At 37.3% G+C, this 18,605-nt stretch overlaps 1 protein-coding gene across 1 annotated transcript; it reads left to right on the top strand.

Moving 5' to 3' along the window:
• The first annotated feature begins 6,008 nt into the window (after positions 1-6,008).
• Positions 6,009-18,071, top strand: LOC103715278 (calcium/calmodulin-regulated receptor-like kinase 1). Its single transcript, XM_008802855.5, has 8 exons — positions 6,009-6,156; positions 7,009-7,378; positions 9,219-9,372; positions 11,029-11,155; positions 15,770-15,855; positions 15,946-16,017; positions 16,685-16,885; positions 17,496-18,071. Exons 2-8 carry the CDS (start codon positions 7,065-7,067, stop codon positions 17,832-17,834), a joined length of 1,293 nt encoding a protein of 430 aa, XP_008801077.1. The 5' UTR covers positions 6,009-6,156; positions 7,009-7,064; the 3' UTR covers positions 17,835-18,071.
• The last annotated feature ends 534 nt before the right edge of the window (positions 18,072-18,605 follow it).

Genomic DNA, 18,605 nt, shown 5'->3' with positions numbered 1-18,605 from the left:
AAATTTACTTAGATTGTCCTTTTCATTGTTTAAAATAAAGCAGCGACAACCGAAAACATGAAAATAACTTATATTGGGCTTCTTATTTTTCAACAACTCATAAGGTGTTTTCTTTAAAATAGATCTAACTAAAGCACAGTTTAAAATATGGCAAGCAATATTGATTGCTTCAGCCCAAAAATACTTTGGTAGATCCGATTCGCACAACATGTTACGAGCCATATCTGCTAGTGTGCGATTCTTCCTTTCTACCACCCCATTTTGTTGGGGTGTCCTAGGGGCCGAAAAATTATGATTGATACCGTTTTCTTCACAAAATTTTTCAAAATGCTGATTTTCAAACTCGGTACCATGATCACTCCTAATTGCTTTTAGTTTAAGTTAAGTTCATTTGAAATCCTATTATAAAACTTGATAAAAGCGGGAAAGGACTCATCTTTGTGGGCAAGGAATGAAACCCATGTAAAACGTGAAAAATCATCAACAATTACAAGACCAAACTTCTTACCCCCTAGACTAGCAGTTCTAGTGGGTCCAAATAAATCCATGTGAATTAGTTCTAAGGGTTTTGATGTTGAAACTATGTTCTTAGGTTTGAAAGAGCTTCTTGTTTGTTTCCCTAGTTGACATGCAGCACAAATTTTGTTCTTTTCAAAATCTATTTTTGGTAGTCCTTTAACTAGATCTTTTCTAATCAATTTAGAAATTAAATCCATGCTAGCATGTCCTAAACTACGATGCCATAACCAGCTAGTCTCATTGACCTTGGCATCCATGGCTACAAGACATTGGCCATCTTTCATGGTGAGATCATCAAGATCTACCATATAAACATTTCCAAGCCTATGTCCCATAAGTATGATCCCATTGTCAATTGGACTACTAATTATGCATAGAGAAGATTCAAATGACACTTTAAAGCCCTTGTCACAAAATTGACTTATACTTAGTAAATTATGTTTTAATCCATTAACTAACAATACATTATCAATAAATGAGGAGGGTGATATAGAGATTTTACCAACGCCAATGATTTGGCCTTTAGCATTGTCTCCAAATGTGACTACTCCTCATTCTTTTGATTCCAAGGTGACGAAGTGGCTCTTGTCACCGGTCATATGCCTTGAGCAACCGCTATCAAGATACCACATTCTCTTTTTGCTTCCGGCTGCAAGGCATACCTACAAAATAATCATGTGAAGCTCTTAGGTACCCAAGTTTTCTTGGGTCCTTCTTGGTTAGTGTAGTTGGTTCCCTTAGGAACCCATATTTTGGTTGTGTTTTTACCCTTTACAAATGTGTTCTTATTAGTTTGAATCTTTCTTTGAATGCAAGAATAAGCTTTATATTCATTTTTCTCACAACAAAAGCATGTAGGTTTTTCAGTTTTAACATCTTTTGCTTTTACAAAAAAGTTCTTTAGATATTTTTGTTGTTTGCTAGTTTTGTATCCTAATCCGGCTTTATTAAAAATAGCTCTTTGATTGGATAGAATAAGATTTAATTTTTCCGAGCTATGTGTAAATTTCTGCACAATTGGTTTATACTTGTGTAGCTCATCCTTAAGGTCCAAATTTTCTTTAGCTAATACTTTCTTATCATTTTTAAGGGATTTGACATTTTGTGCAAGTGAAGTATTACAATTGAGTAGGAATTTGACTCTTAGATTTAATTCCCTAATGAGTGTATTTGCAGTTTCATACTCAATGCTAAGTTCTGAAATTTTATCCTTTAGGTCAATAATGCTATCATTTTCATAATTTTCCTTTTCAATCAATAGGTTTTTAATGTCATCCTTCAGTTTTTGATTGGAGGCCTTTAGTTCTTTATTCTTTACTTCTAACATACTACAATCATTCATGAGTTCTTGGAAAGCTTCATATAATTCTTCTAAAGTAAAATCTGTAATTGAGCTTTGACATACCTCATCGTCGTCGAATGCCATGAAGCACAAGTTGGCGGTCTCTTCCTTCTCTTCCTCGGAGGAGGATGTGTCACTATCATCCCAAGTCGCTTTCAACGCCTTCTTCTTCTTCTTCTTTCCATAGTGCTTCTTCTGTTGAGGGCATTCGGAGCGGATGTGTCCCGGTCTCTTGCAATCATAACATATGATTGGGTCTCTTTCTTTTTCTTTTTCCTTTTTCCAATCATTTCTCTCTCCAAACTTCTTTCTTGGGAAGACCTTCTTTCTTCTTATGAATTTTTTGAACTTTCTTACTATTAAGGCCAAGTCTTCATCTTCACTTCCCTCTTCACTTCCACTGCTTTCTTCTTCACAATTACTTGAAATGGCCTTGAGGGCGATTGTCTTCTTCTTTGGCACATCTTCTTCATGTTGCTTTATTGTGAGCTCATGCGTCATCAATGAGCCCAATAGTTCTTCAAGTGCCAAGGTGTTGAGGTCTTTGGCTTCTATAATCGCCGTGACCTTCGCTTCCCAAGTCATTGGCAAGGACCTGAGAATTTTCCTCACAAGTTCTGAATTAGTGTAAGATTTACCCAAATTCTTTAGACCATTAATTATATCAGTGAAGCGTGTGAACATGCATGAAATAGTTTCATTGAGTTCCATCTTAAATAATTCATATTTGTGAACTAGAATGTTCACTTTAGACTCCTTGACTTGATTAGTACCCTCGTGGGTAACTTCAAGCCTATCCCATATTTTCTTGGCGGAACTACAGGTGGAGACTCTATTAAACTCATTTACATCTAGAGCACAATACAATGTATTCATGGCTCTAGCATTGAGTTGAACCATCTTGCTATCATTCTCATCCCAATCCTCCTCAGATTTGGGAACCTGAACGCCATTAACTATGTGAGATGGTTCGTGTGGTCCTTTGATTATAGCCCTCCACAAGGCATAATCTTGTGCTTGAACAAAAATTCTCATTCTAGTTTTCCAATAGGAATAATTTGTCCCATTGAAAAGTGGAGGTCTATTGGTAGCCTGCCCCTCAGTAGGAACATTGTTGAAGGGTGTTGCCATCTTGATCTTTGGCAAAGACGGTTAGGTCTTCAAGAATACACAGAGCACCTGCTCTGATACCACTTGTTGCCCAGAGATGGTCACCCAAGAGGGGGGTGAATTGGGTGTTTTAAAATTTTTAGTCTAATTAAACAATACACACAAGTGTAGGTGCAAGAATGAAAATAAAGCGGTAAGCACAATCAATCGCAAACACAGAGGTTTATAGTGGTTCGGAGCTTCCACTGCTCCTACATCCACTCCCCAAACACCTTTGGAAATTTTTCACTATAATCGGCGATTACAGTCTGGTAGTTTTTCGAGTGAACTACCCAACTCGTTGTTTTAATCCGGGCTAACAACGAACCCTACAATCCCCCAATTTAAACTAGGCTTGGGACGCCTAACCCTTGTTCCAAGTCCCTTGACTGGAACAAGCACAATGTTTAAGAGTTTTACAAGAATTTAAAAGCTTCTATGAAAGCAAATAAATCAATAAAGAACAACAAAACTGGAAGAACCCTCTTTGCCGTTGAAAGCTTGGATGATGGTGGTTCTTCCGATGTGGATCACGTCGGCTTGAATGCGAGCTTTGATTGCCGAGTGGGAGCGAGTAGATGAGCACGAAATCAGATGAAGAAGGCTTGAATGCACTTGATTTCTCCTTTTGAAAGCACCAACTCCCTTGAGACTCTCTCTCTTTCTTCTCTCTTGAATGCTTTAGTGTTAGGTGGGTGAGAAGTTTTTTTCATGCACTTGAAAACTCCTTTTTATACTTCTGCAAGCAATAGATCCATTAGAAACAAAAATAGAGCCGTTAGGATTTAAAAAAATACCTGCAAAAATGTGTCAGTCGTGTTTCAGGCATGCTTGAACGAGAGACGTCTCGGCTGTATAAAAAATCCTTCGACAATGTCGGAGTCGACTCGGCGCTTTCTGGGGACGACTCCGAAGAAGAACAGCCCGATTTCTTGTTTTTCTATTTTTCTGAGAGAGCCGGCTCGCATGCCTCGGGGGACGTCTCGGGATTTTTTGTGCTTTACGCGCTGGGACGACTCCGCGACGTCGGAGACGGCTCCGACGTTTTCTCAACGAAAAACGGGTCCTCTGGAATCCCCGAGAGAGTCGGCTCCGCGTCCTTCGGAGACGACTCGCGCGCATCCCTTGAAAACGACCTTTCTGCCGTCTCTGAGAGAGTCAACTCTGGAAAGCCGGGAGTCGACTCCGACCCTGCGAGACGCCTCGGCAAGTGCTGGGGACGTCTCTAGACGTCCCAGCTTCTTCTCTGCGTACCGGAGACGTCTCTGGAACAAGCCGGAGACGTCTCGGCTGCCCCTGATCCGTTTTCTTCATCTCAAAAATCTTCAATAAATCCACCGAAAAATACGGGAACATGCCTTGACAATACTTAACAATATTCTTAGTTAAACACCTGAAATGCTCAAGTAAATTGTCAATATAAAGGGAATTATACTCTAGTATTTTGTATTCATCAAAATCCATTAGAGGGTCAACAATATTTTTATATGAAGTCTTAGATTATAATAAATGATATTAGAGCAGATTCGGTTTATGGTCTATTTGGACTAGGAGGCATTACAGCACGAATTCATTGAGACTGACCTCAGGCCGATTGTGCTGCTTGTAATAAGGTTTAACTAGATTTGCAACTCTTAGCTTAGTGAGAATGCAAAGAATCCAAATAATACATTTCGGCTAGTTTTTTTGGATAAGATCTTAATTTATGACAAACAAAAAGAGTATAACCAAGAAAAAAAGAAACACCTATTTAACGATTTTATTAAGTAGATGAAATCATAGACTACCAAAATTTTATCTCATTGGGCAAATTGATTGGAGGGTTGCAGGTGAGCCCGAGATCGATTGGAATGAAGAAGAAACTAGTACTAATGTTCGTGGAAATTTGTTTAGTAAATTGGCAGTGAATAAAAAGTGGTCATGTGTTTTCTACAATTGGTTGCAAACGATGCAAATTGCTTGCCATAGCGAACTTCATTTGCAGGATTTTCAGAAGTTAAATAGTTTACTCTGGATAGCTGCCATATTAGAATTGAAATTTCGAACGCATGACGTCCTCTCTGTGAGCGCTGTTCTAGCTATTTTGTAGCTGCAATCGTCGCTAGGCTATTTTATTGCATGGTTGCTTTCATTTCTTTTCAGTATTGTTTTACCGAATCTATAATGGCCCTATAATGAAGGCGACCGTCTGCGCGGGGAAGTTGTGGGACCCACCTGACAGAATCTAAGGATAACGTATCGCCCAATCCACTACCCTGTCCGTCGTGATGTCGGACTTTTTTTTTCTCCTCCATATTCCCGTCACAACCCGAATATCCTCAAATTACCAAAATGCCCTCTCGCGCTTTAAAGTCCATTATGAATCTCGCGCTCCCAATAACGCCATTTAAAACTGTAGATCCGGATCGTCCAATCACAACCGCCCAACGAACCAACGAAGGATGTTGGTCAAACACGAATCTCAAATTAAATCCAACGGTTGAGATTACGGCATGTTCACTGAAAGGCAGAACGCTGCTCCCAGGTCACAATTTCCCTATTCTCTCTGCGTCCAAACTCGTTTCCCCGCTCGCCGAGCTCGCGCGTCAACTCACACCTACCCTTGGAGACACGAAGTCAACAACCGCCGAAACTAACGAGTGGAACGTGAAGGGCATTTTCGTCCTGTAGGTAAAAATCCAGTTGCATTTAAGATGAAATGTCCGAAACGACCCTAACCTACTCCGGACGACATTAACTAAGCTGATCCCGTGCACGTGTCATATTTTCGTCAACTTCATGACCCCTCCTTCTCACAAGATCTAGATAATTATTCTTCTTCCTAGAGGAGATTACCACGTCTCTAAGTAGAGAAGATATAGCCACCCAAATATGATACCAAAACAAAACTTTTATCATGGAAGCTGACCTCATATCGTCCTACACACAAGTAACCCCCTTCTGGAACTGGGGTTCCTTTTCGGAGTCAACAATATGGGTTCGTAGGATCCTATCTCGCGACTTCGGAAGGCTTTTATTTTAAATTTTTCTCTTTGCTTTCTGCTTTAGTGTTTTTCTTCTCTGCAGCTGGGGCGAATGCGACCCCTCGGATCGCTTGCAAAGCGCTCGGATTCCCAAGTTTTGGTGGCTCCGAATCTCTGGCAGAGGTGATCTCCTTCTCCGATTTAATCCTTCTTTGATCTCTCTACCTGTGTTTAATCCTACTCTCTCAGTTGCTTTTATTTATTTTCTTTAAGGAATTCAGGGTTTTTTTTTTGGCTAGGAGAATTCAGGGTTTCCGGAAGCGATTTTTGTTCACTAATGAGATCTGATTTCGTTGGATTATATTTTTTTTCAATTCTTTCTTTTTGTTCTTTAGTGGAGTTTGGACCCTTTTAGCCTTCGGTTTGACGGATTCCATTATTTGTTTCCTTTTTAATTAAATTTCTTAATGTGATTGTAGTTTATCAGTTAAAGGTTTTTTTTCTTTTTTGTTGGCTGCGAAGAGTTGTGTCTGTGATTGATTTGGTGAGTTTTATTCAGTTTTTATCTGAAATTGGTGTTGATTAGCAGCGAAAAAATTGGATATTTTGGGAAAGAAAATTCATCATTCGGCCACTGCTGCAGGGCTATTTTGGGAAGTAGGGGAAGCCTACAGAGCTAATGAATCGATTTGGTTCATTAATTTGTAATACAAAAATGTTACGATCTTTGGATCTATTAGCATACTTCTGGCTCCCTTGCAAATAATTTAAGGTGGTGATGGTGAAATTTGAATTGAGAATTGCGACGTCTCTTATATTCTTTTCGTAAACGGCAAATTCGCACTAAGTTTATAATAGTTGCAGAATTGTTTCTTGTTTGTAACTACGTGATGTTGACCTTGGCTCGTTCCGGTGCCATACTATGATGCGGAAAAAACATGTGGTGTTTAACCTTTCCATTCAACTTGTCTAAATAGGAACATAGGAAGTCAGTATTTTGATTGATGAAATTTAAGCCCTGAAGCTGCTTTGCAGGCCTCTACATGGAGTGTTGGATCCTGATTTTCTAGAATTGGAAGGGTCTTGAGGAGATGAAAGACGTGTCATGGGGACTGATCATAGGGGTGACAATAGGGGTGGTGATTGGGCTGCTTTTGGCTACAGCTGCTCTCTTCTGCATTAGGTTTCGGAAGCAGCATGCGCAGATAGGGAGTAGCAGTTCAAGGAGGCCTTCGACCATCCCCCTGCGTGCCAATGGTGTTGACACTTGTACAGAACTCTCGGACTCGACTGCGGGTCAGGAGTCCCCCAAATTCGCTGAGGAAGCGAGCACGTCCTTGTGGTTGGAGGGACCTCAGAGAAAGAATTTGGTCTCAGTTTCTGGGATTCCCAAATACTGTTACAAGTACAGCAATCTATGCTGTTTATATTTACTAAGCTTTTTCATTGTTTATACTCGTGAACAGCTTTTTTTTAAACGACTTTTTTGTTTTGTAGCCTCTGGTGAAGGTATATCAGCAGCTTGCAACTTATTTCAAAATTGCTAATTGCAGTAACTGCATGCTGTAGTTTTGATGTGTATTAGTGAAATTGTTGGAATTTAGCTTTCATAAAATTATAAATCTAGCTTCTCATGATTTCTGTGATTAGGCATGTCTGACATAATTCTGTCTCATAAAACTCGTCTTAAACTATTAAATAGGTTCAGGTGTACATAAACTTCACCTCACTTGATGGTGGCTTCTTCTTTTCTGGCATATCCATCTTATATAAGATGTTGAACCTCCCCTCCATCTCAGTGCGAGAAACATATGAGAAAAGGGCAATTAAATTACTTATTTCAATATAAGAGGAAACCTCATGGAAGCAAAGGCTACCCAGTTTCTATTTTCGATAAGCAGGAAAGGGTTGTTTTATGGCTTGATGCCCTGCAAGGCTTGGGATTCTAGTACTTCTGTAGGGACATCTATTGGAAATAGATCATAAATTAAGCTAGGGTCGGGAAACTTGGTTAATTGTTCGTATCAGCAGCATTTGTCAAATCTTAGTTTAAGAGGTTTCAGTTATCTTGTTCCAAGTTTCAACATTTCAGTCAAAATAAAAGGAAAAAAAAGAAAATATATATAAAAAAAATAAAATCAAGGCAAATAATATATGATAAAAATTTTAGCATTATGTTCTAATTGAGTCATTGTACATAAAGTTTCATTTTCTTTTGGCTTGAAGTAGAATGTAATAAAAAGGACTAACATCAGCATTGCTTTTCCACATCAATCAGAGAAATGAAGAAATGGTCCTAAAATGACTGGACTCTAGAAAGATGTCTCACATGTAAAAATTTATAAAAGGAAATGTAGAATCTATGATCAGTTCGGCTACAGCCAAAACCTACCATCAACAAGAAACTGGATTAAACTGGTTGGTTTTGGCTGAAGCTAGCTGAAATTCAAAACAAAAACCGTGAGTTGATTATGGTTTGATCCTAGCCAAAACTGATTCGTTACAGCTGGGATTTGAGACCTTAATATATTACCTATCACCTGGCTAGTCAACTGGTTACATGCTTCGCCCTTTACATTGACCAAGTGGATCTTGGCAAGGGCTAGACTAACAAAATCTTATATTGTGAAATAATACATAAAATTTTAGAAAAAAGAAGTGAATATATACACCTGAAGTTTTCATCATTACAACGGGAGAAATATTCAATATCAAATGATAGTGTTGTATTTTTGAGGAAAGTCAAATTGAGGGTGTTTAGTCAGCAAGTTATCTATTCTAGAACGAATCACATTGACAGATGTTGGTTAGTGATTCAGGCTCTTATTTTGAACCCTTTTAATGTCGATGCTTATATAACACTATCTAGAGGCCTTGGTTATTCTCTGCAACATTTCCATTCAAGCATTTTGAGGTCACCAAAATGCAGAAAAGTGGCAGGACCTCCACCAATCATTTCATAGAAATGATGGAAGAACAATCCATGTCAAACATTTGAGGAAACGGCTTTCAATTTCCGAACCTGAAACCTCCTTTCAATGGAAGAGTGATGCAAACACAAGGCTATGGCGCTGTTTGCTAAGCAATCAATAACTTGCTAGGGAGTTATCGATTCTCTCTCCAAAATTTCTTTGCACAGTATAATAGCAGATCCTTCTTATGTTCTGTTTTTGCTCTTATTCATGATATCGAATTTTATTTTGATGTTGATTCGTGTCTGACAACTATTGTTGGTGACCCCACAGGGACTTGCAAAAAGCAACTAGTAATTTTACAACGTTGCTAGGTCAGGGAGCATTTGGTCCTGTTTATAAAGCTCAGATGTCTACTGGTGAGACAGTTGCTGTCAAAGTGCTTGCTACTAATTCTAAGCAAGGGGAGAAGGAGTTTCAAACTGAGGTAATTTTGTGAGAGAATTTTATCCATGTCTTGTTTTGGTATACATCCTTTCCTCTTCATGAGAATGCCAGGTGACTAATAAAGACAAGATAAAAGACGTTACAGTTGAGAGCAAGCTGCTTATGTTTATCCTAGAAACATAGCACTAATCACTAGTGCTTGGCACATGCTTTGCATGTGAGTTTATTAAAAGGAAGGAAGACAGAATGATTTGGAGTTGCATGAGGGTTGGGTTGGGTTTTTTTTTTTTTTTGGGGGGGGGGGGGGGAGGGGGGGGCGCGACCATCACATTCTCCAGTCAAATTTAACCAAGTTCTTTATGATGATTCAATAGACTTCTACTTACTTTCAAATGTCATATGCACTTAATGATAAAATAAATTCAATTTTCTTTTCATCACACAGTGATGTGCATGATTTAATCTAGTCATCAATATTTCATCTATTTTATAGTGTAATTACCTACCTGCAATCCGTTCAGCTAATTAAGTAGAACACGTCTTATTTTCTTACTTTCTGGTGCTCTCTAGTTGCCTTAGGTGGTCATAGATTTAGTATTTTATACCATCCTGTTTTATATACGACTTCGGCATTTTTAGAGTATGATGCCATGAATCATCTGAATAGATTCAAAACAATTTGATTTGACTCACAGTGAGAAACAAGAACACTATTGCTCTTGGATTATATTTGTGAGCCTATGATTTTGCACACTTGTTTAAATGCTATATCCACATATATACTATGTCGGTAACTCTAGATTATTAAATGAAGTGCACATGATGCATGTTTAACTGCTATAAATAACCATTCTCGAAACTTCCTTATCATTTCTTTGCTTTCATTTATCCCCCGTTTTGCAAGTTCCTAGGAGATTTCACAGTATACATACTCCTAAATTTCATTAGATTAATCATGCATATGAATGCCAATCTTTTTCATGAATAATGGAGATCAAGTGGAGGAGAGCAACTTTACATACACAGACCTAGCAAGAGGTGGAGAATAAAGCTTTTCCTTTTTTCCTATTTCTTTTGTTTGTTACTTCATGCATATGTGATGGAAATGCAGGGGGGTGGGGGCTCTCTTCTTCACATGCCAACTGAAAGGCTAATTAGACCACTGTGTTAGATAAGAAAATAAACAGATGGAATAACGCTTGTTGTTTTAACTTTTGGTTAATTTTGTATCCTATGTGTAGTAACTATAAGTTTTTCCCATTTCATTCCACTTTATGCTTTTATGACTTAACTCATGTCTAATCCTGTTATGAAATTTTTGAATATTTCTATGTTCAAAGTACTTTTTCTGTTGATATGTCTCTTTTCACTTCTTTGTTATTTGGTTTCTAGCCTATAGGGTATCCAATAGCATATAGTTTGACCCTCAGTCTAATATTGGAAGAGATTGAGGGGATAATGATTGAGATGGTGGAGCCTTATCCATGTCAACCTTCTTCTATCAAGTTTACTTCCTGATACATTTTCTTGATTGTTTGGTGACTTTCTTGGAGGATAACAGTGAGATTGCTGCTGAAGATTTTATTGCTTGCCACACTCAATTACCCAATTCAATTGTTTGTTGCCTATTATGTCTCTGCCAACACAATTTGGAATTTTCAAATAGGAGTTTCTGACAATATTTTTCTTCTTCCAGGTTCTACTTCTTGGGAGATTGCATCACCGGAACCTTGTCAATTTGGTGGGTTATTGTGCAGAGAAAGGACAACATATGCTAATATATGAGTACATGACTAATGGCAGCCTCGATTCTCACTTGTACGGTATGTCTCGGGTCATTAGCCAATTAAATCTTAGTTTTGTTTTTTCTATACCTTGACACATAGGATTGAGTAGTATATTATTTGTTGGTGCCATCGTGTATTCATGCATTCTTCTAAAAGTGATATCTTTTACCTTGACACATATGATTGAGTAGTATAAATGAGGGTTTTACATGTACCTCTTAATAAGTTTCACATTTGCATATTAACTCTCCAAAAATTAGTATTTCTAAATATCTCTCTGAACTCTTGCTAGCAAGTAAATATAATCCCCTTTGCCTATTTCATTCAGGTAAAGACTTCTAATGGGCCTTTTGTTTGACAGATACATCACCTTGTGTTGAAAATACTTAGGTCCTGTTTGGGATTGTTGTTGGTAGTAGAGCTTTTGAAGCTTTTGGAAGTAGAGCTTTTGCAAAAAGCTGTTTATTATTTGGTAACTATATTTCTTAAGTGCTGGAACTTTAACATGTGTTTGATAACCAAACTAAGAAAGTGCTTTGGTATGACAAAATGATAATAAAGAAAATTACATAGTATTGTATAGTAGAGTATAATAAAATGTAATATTACATATTATTACATATTAAAATATGATTACAGAGTATGATATTATTATAATATAATATATCATAATATAATATAGAGTAATATAATATTGTATACTATAGCATAATAATATAACATAATATGATATGATATAATATAATATAATGTAATGCAATATAGTAACGTACTATTACATAGTATGGTAATTATAATATAATATAATGTAATATAATAAAATAATATAATAAGTATAATAGTATGATACAATATAATGTGATATATAATATTATATTTAATATGATATGATATGACATGATATGATAGAAATTCATATCAAGTATATATTTGTTCCTGGGCATTTTGGCCACCATGGAAATTTCATTAAAGCTTGTGTGGATTTGTGTTCAGTTGCACTCATGCCCAATTAATGAAGGCATTGGGCATAATGATGTCCATTAATTTTAAGATATAGAATTATCTATCAATAACAACTTGATTAAAAAATGTTCCAGCAATATTTATACAAGTTGCAGTGGTGTTAACCAAGAGGGATGTGACTAGCCTATTACATAAAAGAGGTAAATGTAATTGATAGCTTTAGAGGTTTAATATGTAGTGTGGAATATTTTGAGGAGATATGTGCAAAACCCCTTGATATTATGATTCAGTTTATGGACACATTAGCTCACTGAGCATCGTTTGTCTTGCACCAGGTTAGTGATCTTGTTTATTTGTTCATTACTCTTTATTTCAATTTTGGCTACAACCTAGATTGCTTGTAAGTCATTGAAACCCCTTCTAAGCCAGCTAAGCATTTTGATGACTACATGATTTGCTTCCAAGGAGTTTTTATAAATGTTTTGTGTGACTTTAAGCATTTTAGTATTTGAAATGTATTAAGAATATGGTGCATACCAATGTTTTAAATCCCGGTGGATAGAGGGCGTCTCAGCCATCCTGTTCTGTTCTTGTGAAAAATGGGACTGGGAAAGGGGTGGGACTCTACAACCCATCCACGTAGGAAAAGAAGAAGAAAGAGGAAAGAAAAAGAAGGAAGGAAAGAAAAGAAAAGGAAAAAAGAAAGGAAGGGAAGAAGAAGGTAAGAAGGAAAGGAATGGAGAAGTAAAGAAAGAAAGGAAGGAAAGAAGGAAGAAAGGAAATAAGGAAAGGAAGGAAAGAAAAAAAAGAAAAAGGAAAGAAAGGAAGCAAGGAAGAAGAAAAAGAAAGGAAGGTAAGAAGGAACAAAGGAAACAAACAAAGAAATAAAGAAATAAAGGAAAGAAAAACGAGAGTGAGATGGAGGGTATCTACTAGGATGCTCAACTGGGACAGCTGTCGGTATGCACTGGGACAGCAGGGTATCCTATTTCGTTGAGAAACTAGGACACTCCTATCCCACAGGATTTAAAACCTTGGTATAAACTCTATCTTGTGTTGATGATGCAACTCCATCTAGGCATTGCATAAGAATGACAAGACTTAAAATATGTCCACAAGGAACATTGTGCAGCCTCTTGTATCCAGTAGTAGAGCTTTGTCTCTTTGATTTGTCTGTTTTGTGTGTCAACGTCAGAAAACTCTTTATTTCCCCAAATTATTTTATAATCTTTCCTCCTAGTTCGCACACCCCTTGTAGATAAATTACCATTAATAATTCTATCAACTGATTGACTGAAATATTTCCTCTTTCCATCTCTCCATTATCTCTAAAACTCCTTTCTTGTTCGAGTGATCATGTTCTAAGCCATTCTCTTGATCTATAATACTATATTTTGTATGTTCTTTCCTCATATTTCATTGCCGTCCTTGCATCTATATTTACACCTTCTTGGCTGCCTGAATATCATGTCGATTTACAGTATCCTTTGTTCTCCCTTTCCGCAATATTCATTTGCATATAGAAATAACAATTTCAAAATAAAAGTAAAATGAAATAGCTTTATGATATAGGTAACACGTGTGATGTGATATAAATGGTTTTCTTTAACTCAACTTCATCCACTTGAAATGCAACAGCTTATTATTTCTTGCAATATTTATAGGTGGGGCTGCAAATAGGTTAGGTTGGATTGGTGCATGCTTGACTCCGACCCGTCCTGATTTCATATTTGGATCATGATTTTAGACCCGGATCCAACCTATTAGCTGATCGGATCGGATCAGGTTAGGTCGGGTTATTTGGAAAGGATTTTAGATCCAACGAGTTATTTGGGACGGATCAAGGTCAAATGTGACCCATACTCAACCCAAAATATTCGAGTTTGGATCAGAATCATGTCGAGTCGGGTTTGCAATTTGAGTCAAGCATCTAGCTATTTTTTATAACTAATATATAATAATCAATAATTAAACATAAAATTATTAAATAATCTATATAAAACTAAAAAGTATTAAACTTAAACTTGAATTTTCATTCAAAAACTTTTAATATGATTTTCAAAGTATATATATTGATATATTTGAGGGTATTATAAATTAAATCTACTAAAACAAATAATGAAATATGAATGTTTAAATATAATTAAGTGAAATGGATGAGAGGAGATTTAGTTCTTGTGATGAAGAAAAGAGAAATTAGTTTAAATGAGAGTTCATCAACGAATTGTGAAATATATTTAAAGTGAGGGAGAAAGAGGTTTGTATTATTTGGGTTTCTTGGTCGGGCTGGATCAGGTCTGGGTTGAGTTGGGACCTTTTTTTATTGACCCAAATTAGAAGCGGATGCTACATAGGTCGGGTTGGGTTTGGTTTAGAAATATACGACCTAGACCTAATTTGGAATTTAGATTGGGTCATTTTTGAACCTGACCCAATCAATGGGTCTTCATATACTGATAGCGTTGGGTCCAAGGTCGACGGAACCGATACTGAGCACCGTACCGGTTCTCCGGCAGGACGAGTCGGTACGGGCCCACACTGTGTCGTGCCGGGCCTATATCGACATAGTAGAAGAGGCAGGAGAGAGGAATAATGAGAGAAAAAGAGAGAGAGAGCGGGGGAGGGAGAGAGGGAGGCCGACGAAGGGTGGCGGAGGGCCGGCGGAGGCCGGCGTTGGGGCGAAAAGGGGAAGCCGTAGCCGACCCCTGTTTCGAACGGCCGCGACTTCCCTTTTCCGCCCCGGCACCGGCCTCCCTCCCTCTCCCTCCCCCGCTCGCTCTCTCTTTTCTTCTCTTTCTCTACCTTTGGCAACAGTTTTTGTCTCCATTGCCAAAACTGTACCAGTGGGCTGCCGATACTGCTTGGTTTGGGATGATTCCGTTGACCCTAGCTAGGTCTAATCAGGATGGGTCACAAGTCGACCCAATCCATTTGCAGCCCTTTATAGGTATCTTATTTTGCTCTATGGAATGAAGAACTCAAATTGATTAACTGAAGCTCATCCAGCTTATTGACAAATCATCTAAGCAAGTTTTGTGATAGAATGCAGGTTAGATGAGAAAGAATAGCCTTATGAGTTTTATGTTAGTTCTTTTCCTATTATCAATTTGCCACGATCACTGCATGTTATTCTGATAGCAAAAACAAATAATATGCCCTCATCTCATCTATCTGTTGTTGTCATTCTGGAGAACTGAATATATATTTATGTTACATGTCAAGTTGAACTTACACTTCAAATATGTAAAGAAAACAAAGTACTCATTTTGAATTTAAGGTATCATTTGGTTCAATAAAATGCAATAAACCATTATGAGAATTCACAAACTCTAGTTTTATAATTCAAAAAAAATTTGGCATCCAACAACAAATTGGATCACTTTTTGTAACTGTATTGATAATATTTTTGTGCAGCATATGCAATTTCTAGAGACTGCTGCTCTGAATTGATAGGAGGCAAGTGAAAATCTCTAACGATAAAAAGAGGAATTATTGGAATGATTGTCTAGTCCATCCCTGCCCTGCTTCCATAAATATTTTTCAAGATTTTGTGTGTGTGTGTGTGTGTATATATATATATATTCTTTTACCTTGTGGACTGATGTGTCCAATATAGCACAGAAGATCTGTGGACATTAAAATTCTCTGATTCATATTATTGAACTACACTGTTCTCCATTGTTGCAGGTGAAAAGCATGAAGCATTGAGCTGGGACTGGAGGATTACTATAGCTCTAGATGTTGCTAGAGGCTTAGAGTATCTTCATGATGGGGTAAGCTCTCATATGATATCACTGGCAGAAACTAACAGAAAAGGTATGAAATAATGCAAAGCTTATGCTCTGTTGCTCTTTGTCATGCAGGCTGTTCCACCTGTAGTGCATCGTGACATCAAGTCTTCAAACATATTATTGGACCGGTCCATGAGAGCTAGGGTATGTTAATCCTTCATGATTTTAGTTTTACAATGCATGCATGTATAAGAAAATGTTGAGTATATATGCTAATGTGCTAGTGCTTGTTTGTCATGGAGCATATTAGTAAATTTTTGAGCTTTGACACATGATCTTTGTTTTCTTTTGATTTTTTGATTTTAATTTTTTATATTATATTTTCCTTTAGTATTGTTGAGTATATTATGTATTTTGCTGTAATCTTTAATCAAAATGAATGCAGATATTCCATTAAGTTTTATGAATGATCATGGACTTGTCTCAGATGTGATGTGAGTATAGATATTGCATTTTGTGTTGACATTTTGAATTTCAGCTTTCCGTGGGTGGTAAAATCTTCTGACAAGAAGGTTGTTCCATTAAATCTTGTGATTAGAGGTCTTTCTTCTAATGTAATAAAGAGGATGTGGAAGCTAAGGAATTTAGAAGCTAGAGGGAGATAAGAAGAGCACATTATGCTTTACTTTCATAAAGTTGCAGTGAATATGTTTGCCATCTCTGCTTTACTTTCATGAAGTTGCACTGAATATGTTTGCCATCTCTGGATGATGGGAAAACCTATCTTAGAAATCTATCTACTTACGTGGCTCTACTTCTTAGTTGACTAAATTATACCTTAATTAATGAAAAGATAAGCTTTGTTAAGCAGGTTGCGGACTTTGGGCTTTCAAGAGAAGAAATGGTTGGCCATCATGCATCTATCAGGGGAACTTATGGTTACCTCGATCCAGAGTATATATCATCAAAGTCATTCACCAAGAAAAGTGATGTATATAGTTTTGGCGTTTTAATATTTGAGTTGATCACAGGCAGGAACCCACAACAGGGCCTTATGGAATTTGTTGAGCTTGTAAGATTTCTTTCCTTACCATTTATTTTCTTTATATAAAATTCTGTATCATATGGTGTTCTTTCCCTTCATGCGTTTAGTTTTGCAAAATTTTTTGTTGGAATCACGTTAACCTTTTTTCGTCTGACACACTAAGAACTAAGATAACAATAAATCAATACAATAATTGGATAATAATTGGTTTTTTGAATAGATTAATATCATTTTGTTCTTGGATGATCTTTACAATTGTGAGAAATATTCTTGTTTTCTGAAGGGCACCTTGACCCCCCATTTTTTTTGACCAAAAAGACTTGTATAGAAATGAAGCGCCTTTTGACTCTCTTCAGAGTACTTTTAGCTAGGGTCTTGATTGTACTGATCACCCTATCAACATAAAGAGGGGAAAAAATTGATATTGTGATGTATCTTATTACATTTATTAGACCATTAACATGCATCATCAAATTATAACCCTCATTCTGTGTTCCTTATTGATGTTATCTGATGTTTCAAATACAAGCAGTCTGTGCCTCTTTTCTGATCATCACTGCCCTTTTCTGTTCCACATTATTCCCTACAAACACATTCAAGTAAGTGATCTGATGTTTAAAAAATAATTTTGCATTAGGCTGCAATAAATGCTGAGGGAAAAATTGGGTGGGAGGAAATAGCAGACTCCCGGTTGGATGGTATATTCGATGTTCAAGAACTAAATGATGTGGCAGCCCTTGCATACAAGTGCATCCGCAGAATCTCCAGAAGGCGACCTTCCATGAGAGATGTGGTCGAAGCACTGACCCATGTTGTGAAAGCAAGACACAGCAAAAAGCACCACAGCAAGCAGTCCTTGCCTCTCTCGGCAGAGGAAGAATCCACAGATCAAGAACCATCAGATCTTCAGACTTCGTTTTTTGAACATTACAGAGGGGAGTCGGTTGACAGCTTATCTGATTTGCCTGATGTTTGAAAGACTTCTTCATCTATTTGTTCTTTGTTCTCTTTTTCATATTCTTTTCCTGTTGATAGTTTTTGCCCATTACATTGTTGGGCACAAGGGAAAAAAAATGCGCTATTGTAACTTTAAGGGTTGATGGGGTGGGACTCAGAAATGTCCCATGGATTTTGTTGTCTTTGTAATATAAGCCATTCCTGTAATCATGTTGGTCTGCGATAAGAAATGAAAAGTGGCGCTGTTTCATGGTTTTGACTTGGTGACATTTCTTATATGCACCTCAATTTAGATGAAAATCTGGAATTTCTTTTATATGTTTAGAGTTCTGTTTGTTTTATTCATTATTCATGCTTAGACTGCAACTCAGCTGTAGTTGAAGCTGACATATTGCCAGGATGAATCATCTGATTGCAGAAGCCCCAGGAGTACTGACTCAAAAGCAACAATGCAACATGCTGAAGTTGGAATGGTTAACTTGCAGGGCTGGGTTTGGCTACAGTGGGATGGCTTTGCTGATGTTGAGCCATCATGGTTAGAGGAGACAATGGTTATGGTGTCAGAACTATCAGCCGCAGGAGATGCATTGAACTGGGCAAGAGATCAAAGTTATGCTTTAATGTGGTTTAATAGCAAAATATGATATCTTCTCATCTATAGCTGGCCTATATAGTTGTTTCTTGTATATGAATTGGGTGTTGCTCTAATTCCCAATGGTCGGAACAATACTAACAAGCAGAGGTTCTGAGTTTGAGACTTTGGTGACGCATCCCCCAAGTCCTGCGACCT

The sequence above is a fragment of the Phoenix dactylifera genome, chromosome 8 (assembly GCF_051530095.1).
Source record: "Phoenix dactylifera cultivar Ajwa chromosome 8, Ajwa_hap1_PhDact_Kaust_v1.1, whole genome shotgun sequence".
Lineage (NCBI taxonomy): Eukaryota > Viridiplantae > Streptophyta > Magnoliopsida > Arecales > Arecaceae > Phoenix > Phoenix dactylifera.
This window is presented reverse-complemented; position numbering and strand designations above follow the sequence as displayed.

What these genes read in the sequence shown, in the direction of transcription:
- LOC103715278 (XM_008802855.5), top strand. Translation starts at nt 7,065, where the DNA reads ATGAAAGACGTGTCATGGGGACTGATCATAGGGGTGACAATAGGGGTG. An exon ending in ACCGGTCCATGAGAGCTAGG is followed by an intron (nt 16,018 to 16,684) that starts GTATGTTAATCC and finishes TTTGTTAAGCAG; the next exon opens with GTTGCGGACTTTGGGCTTTC. An exon ending in TTATGGAATTTGTTGAGCTT is followed by an intron (nt 16,886 to 17,495) that starts GTAAGATTTCTT and finishes ATTTTGCATTAG; the next exon opens with GCTGCAATAAATGCTGAGGG.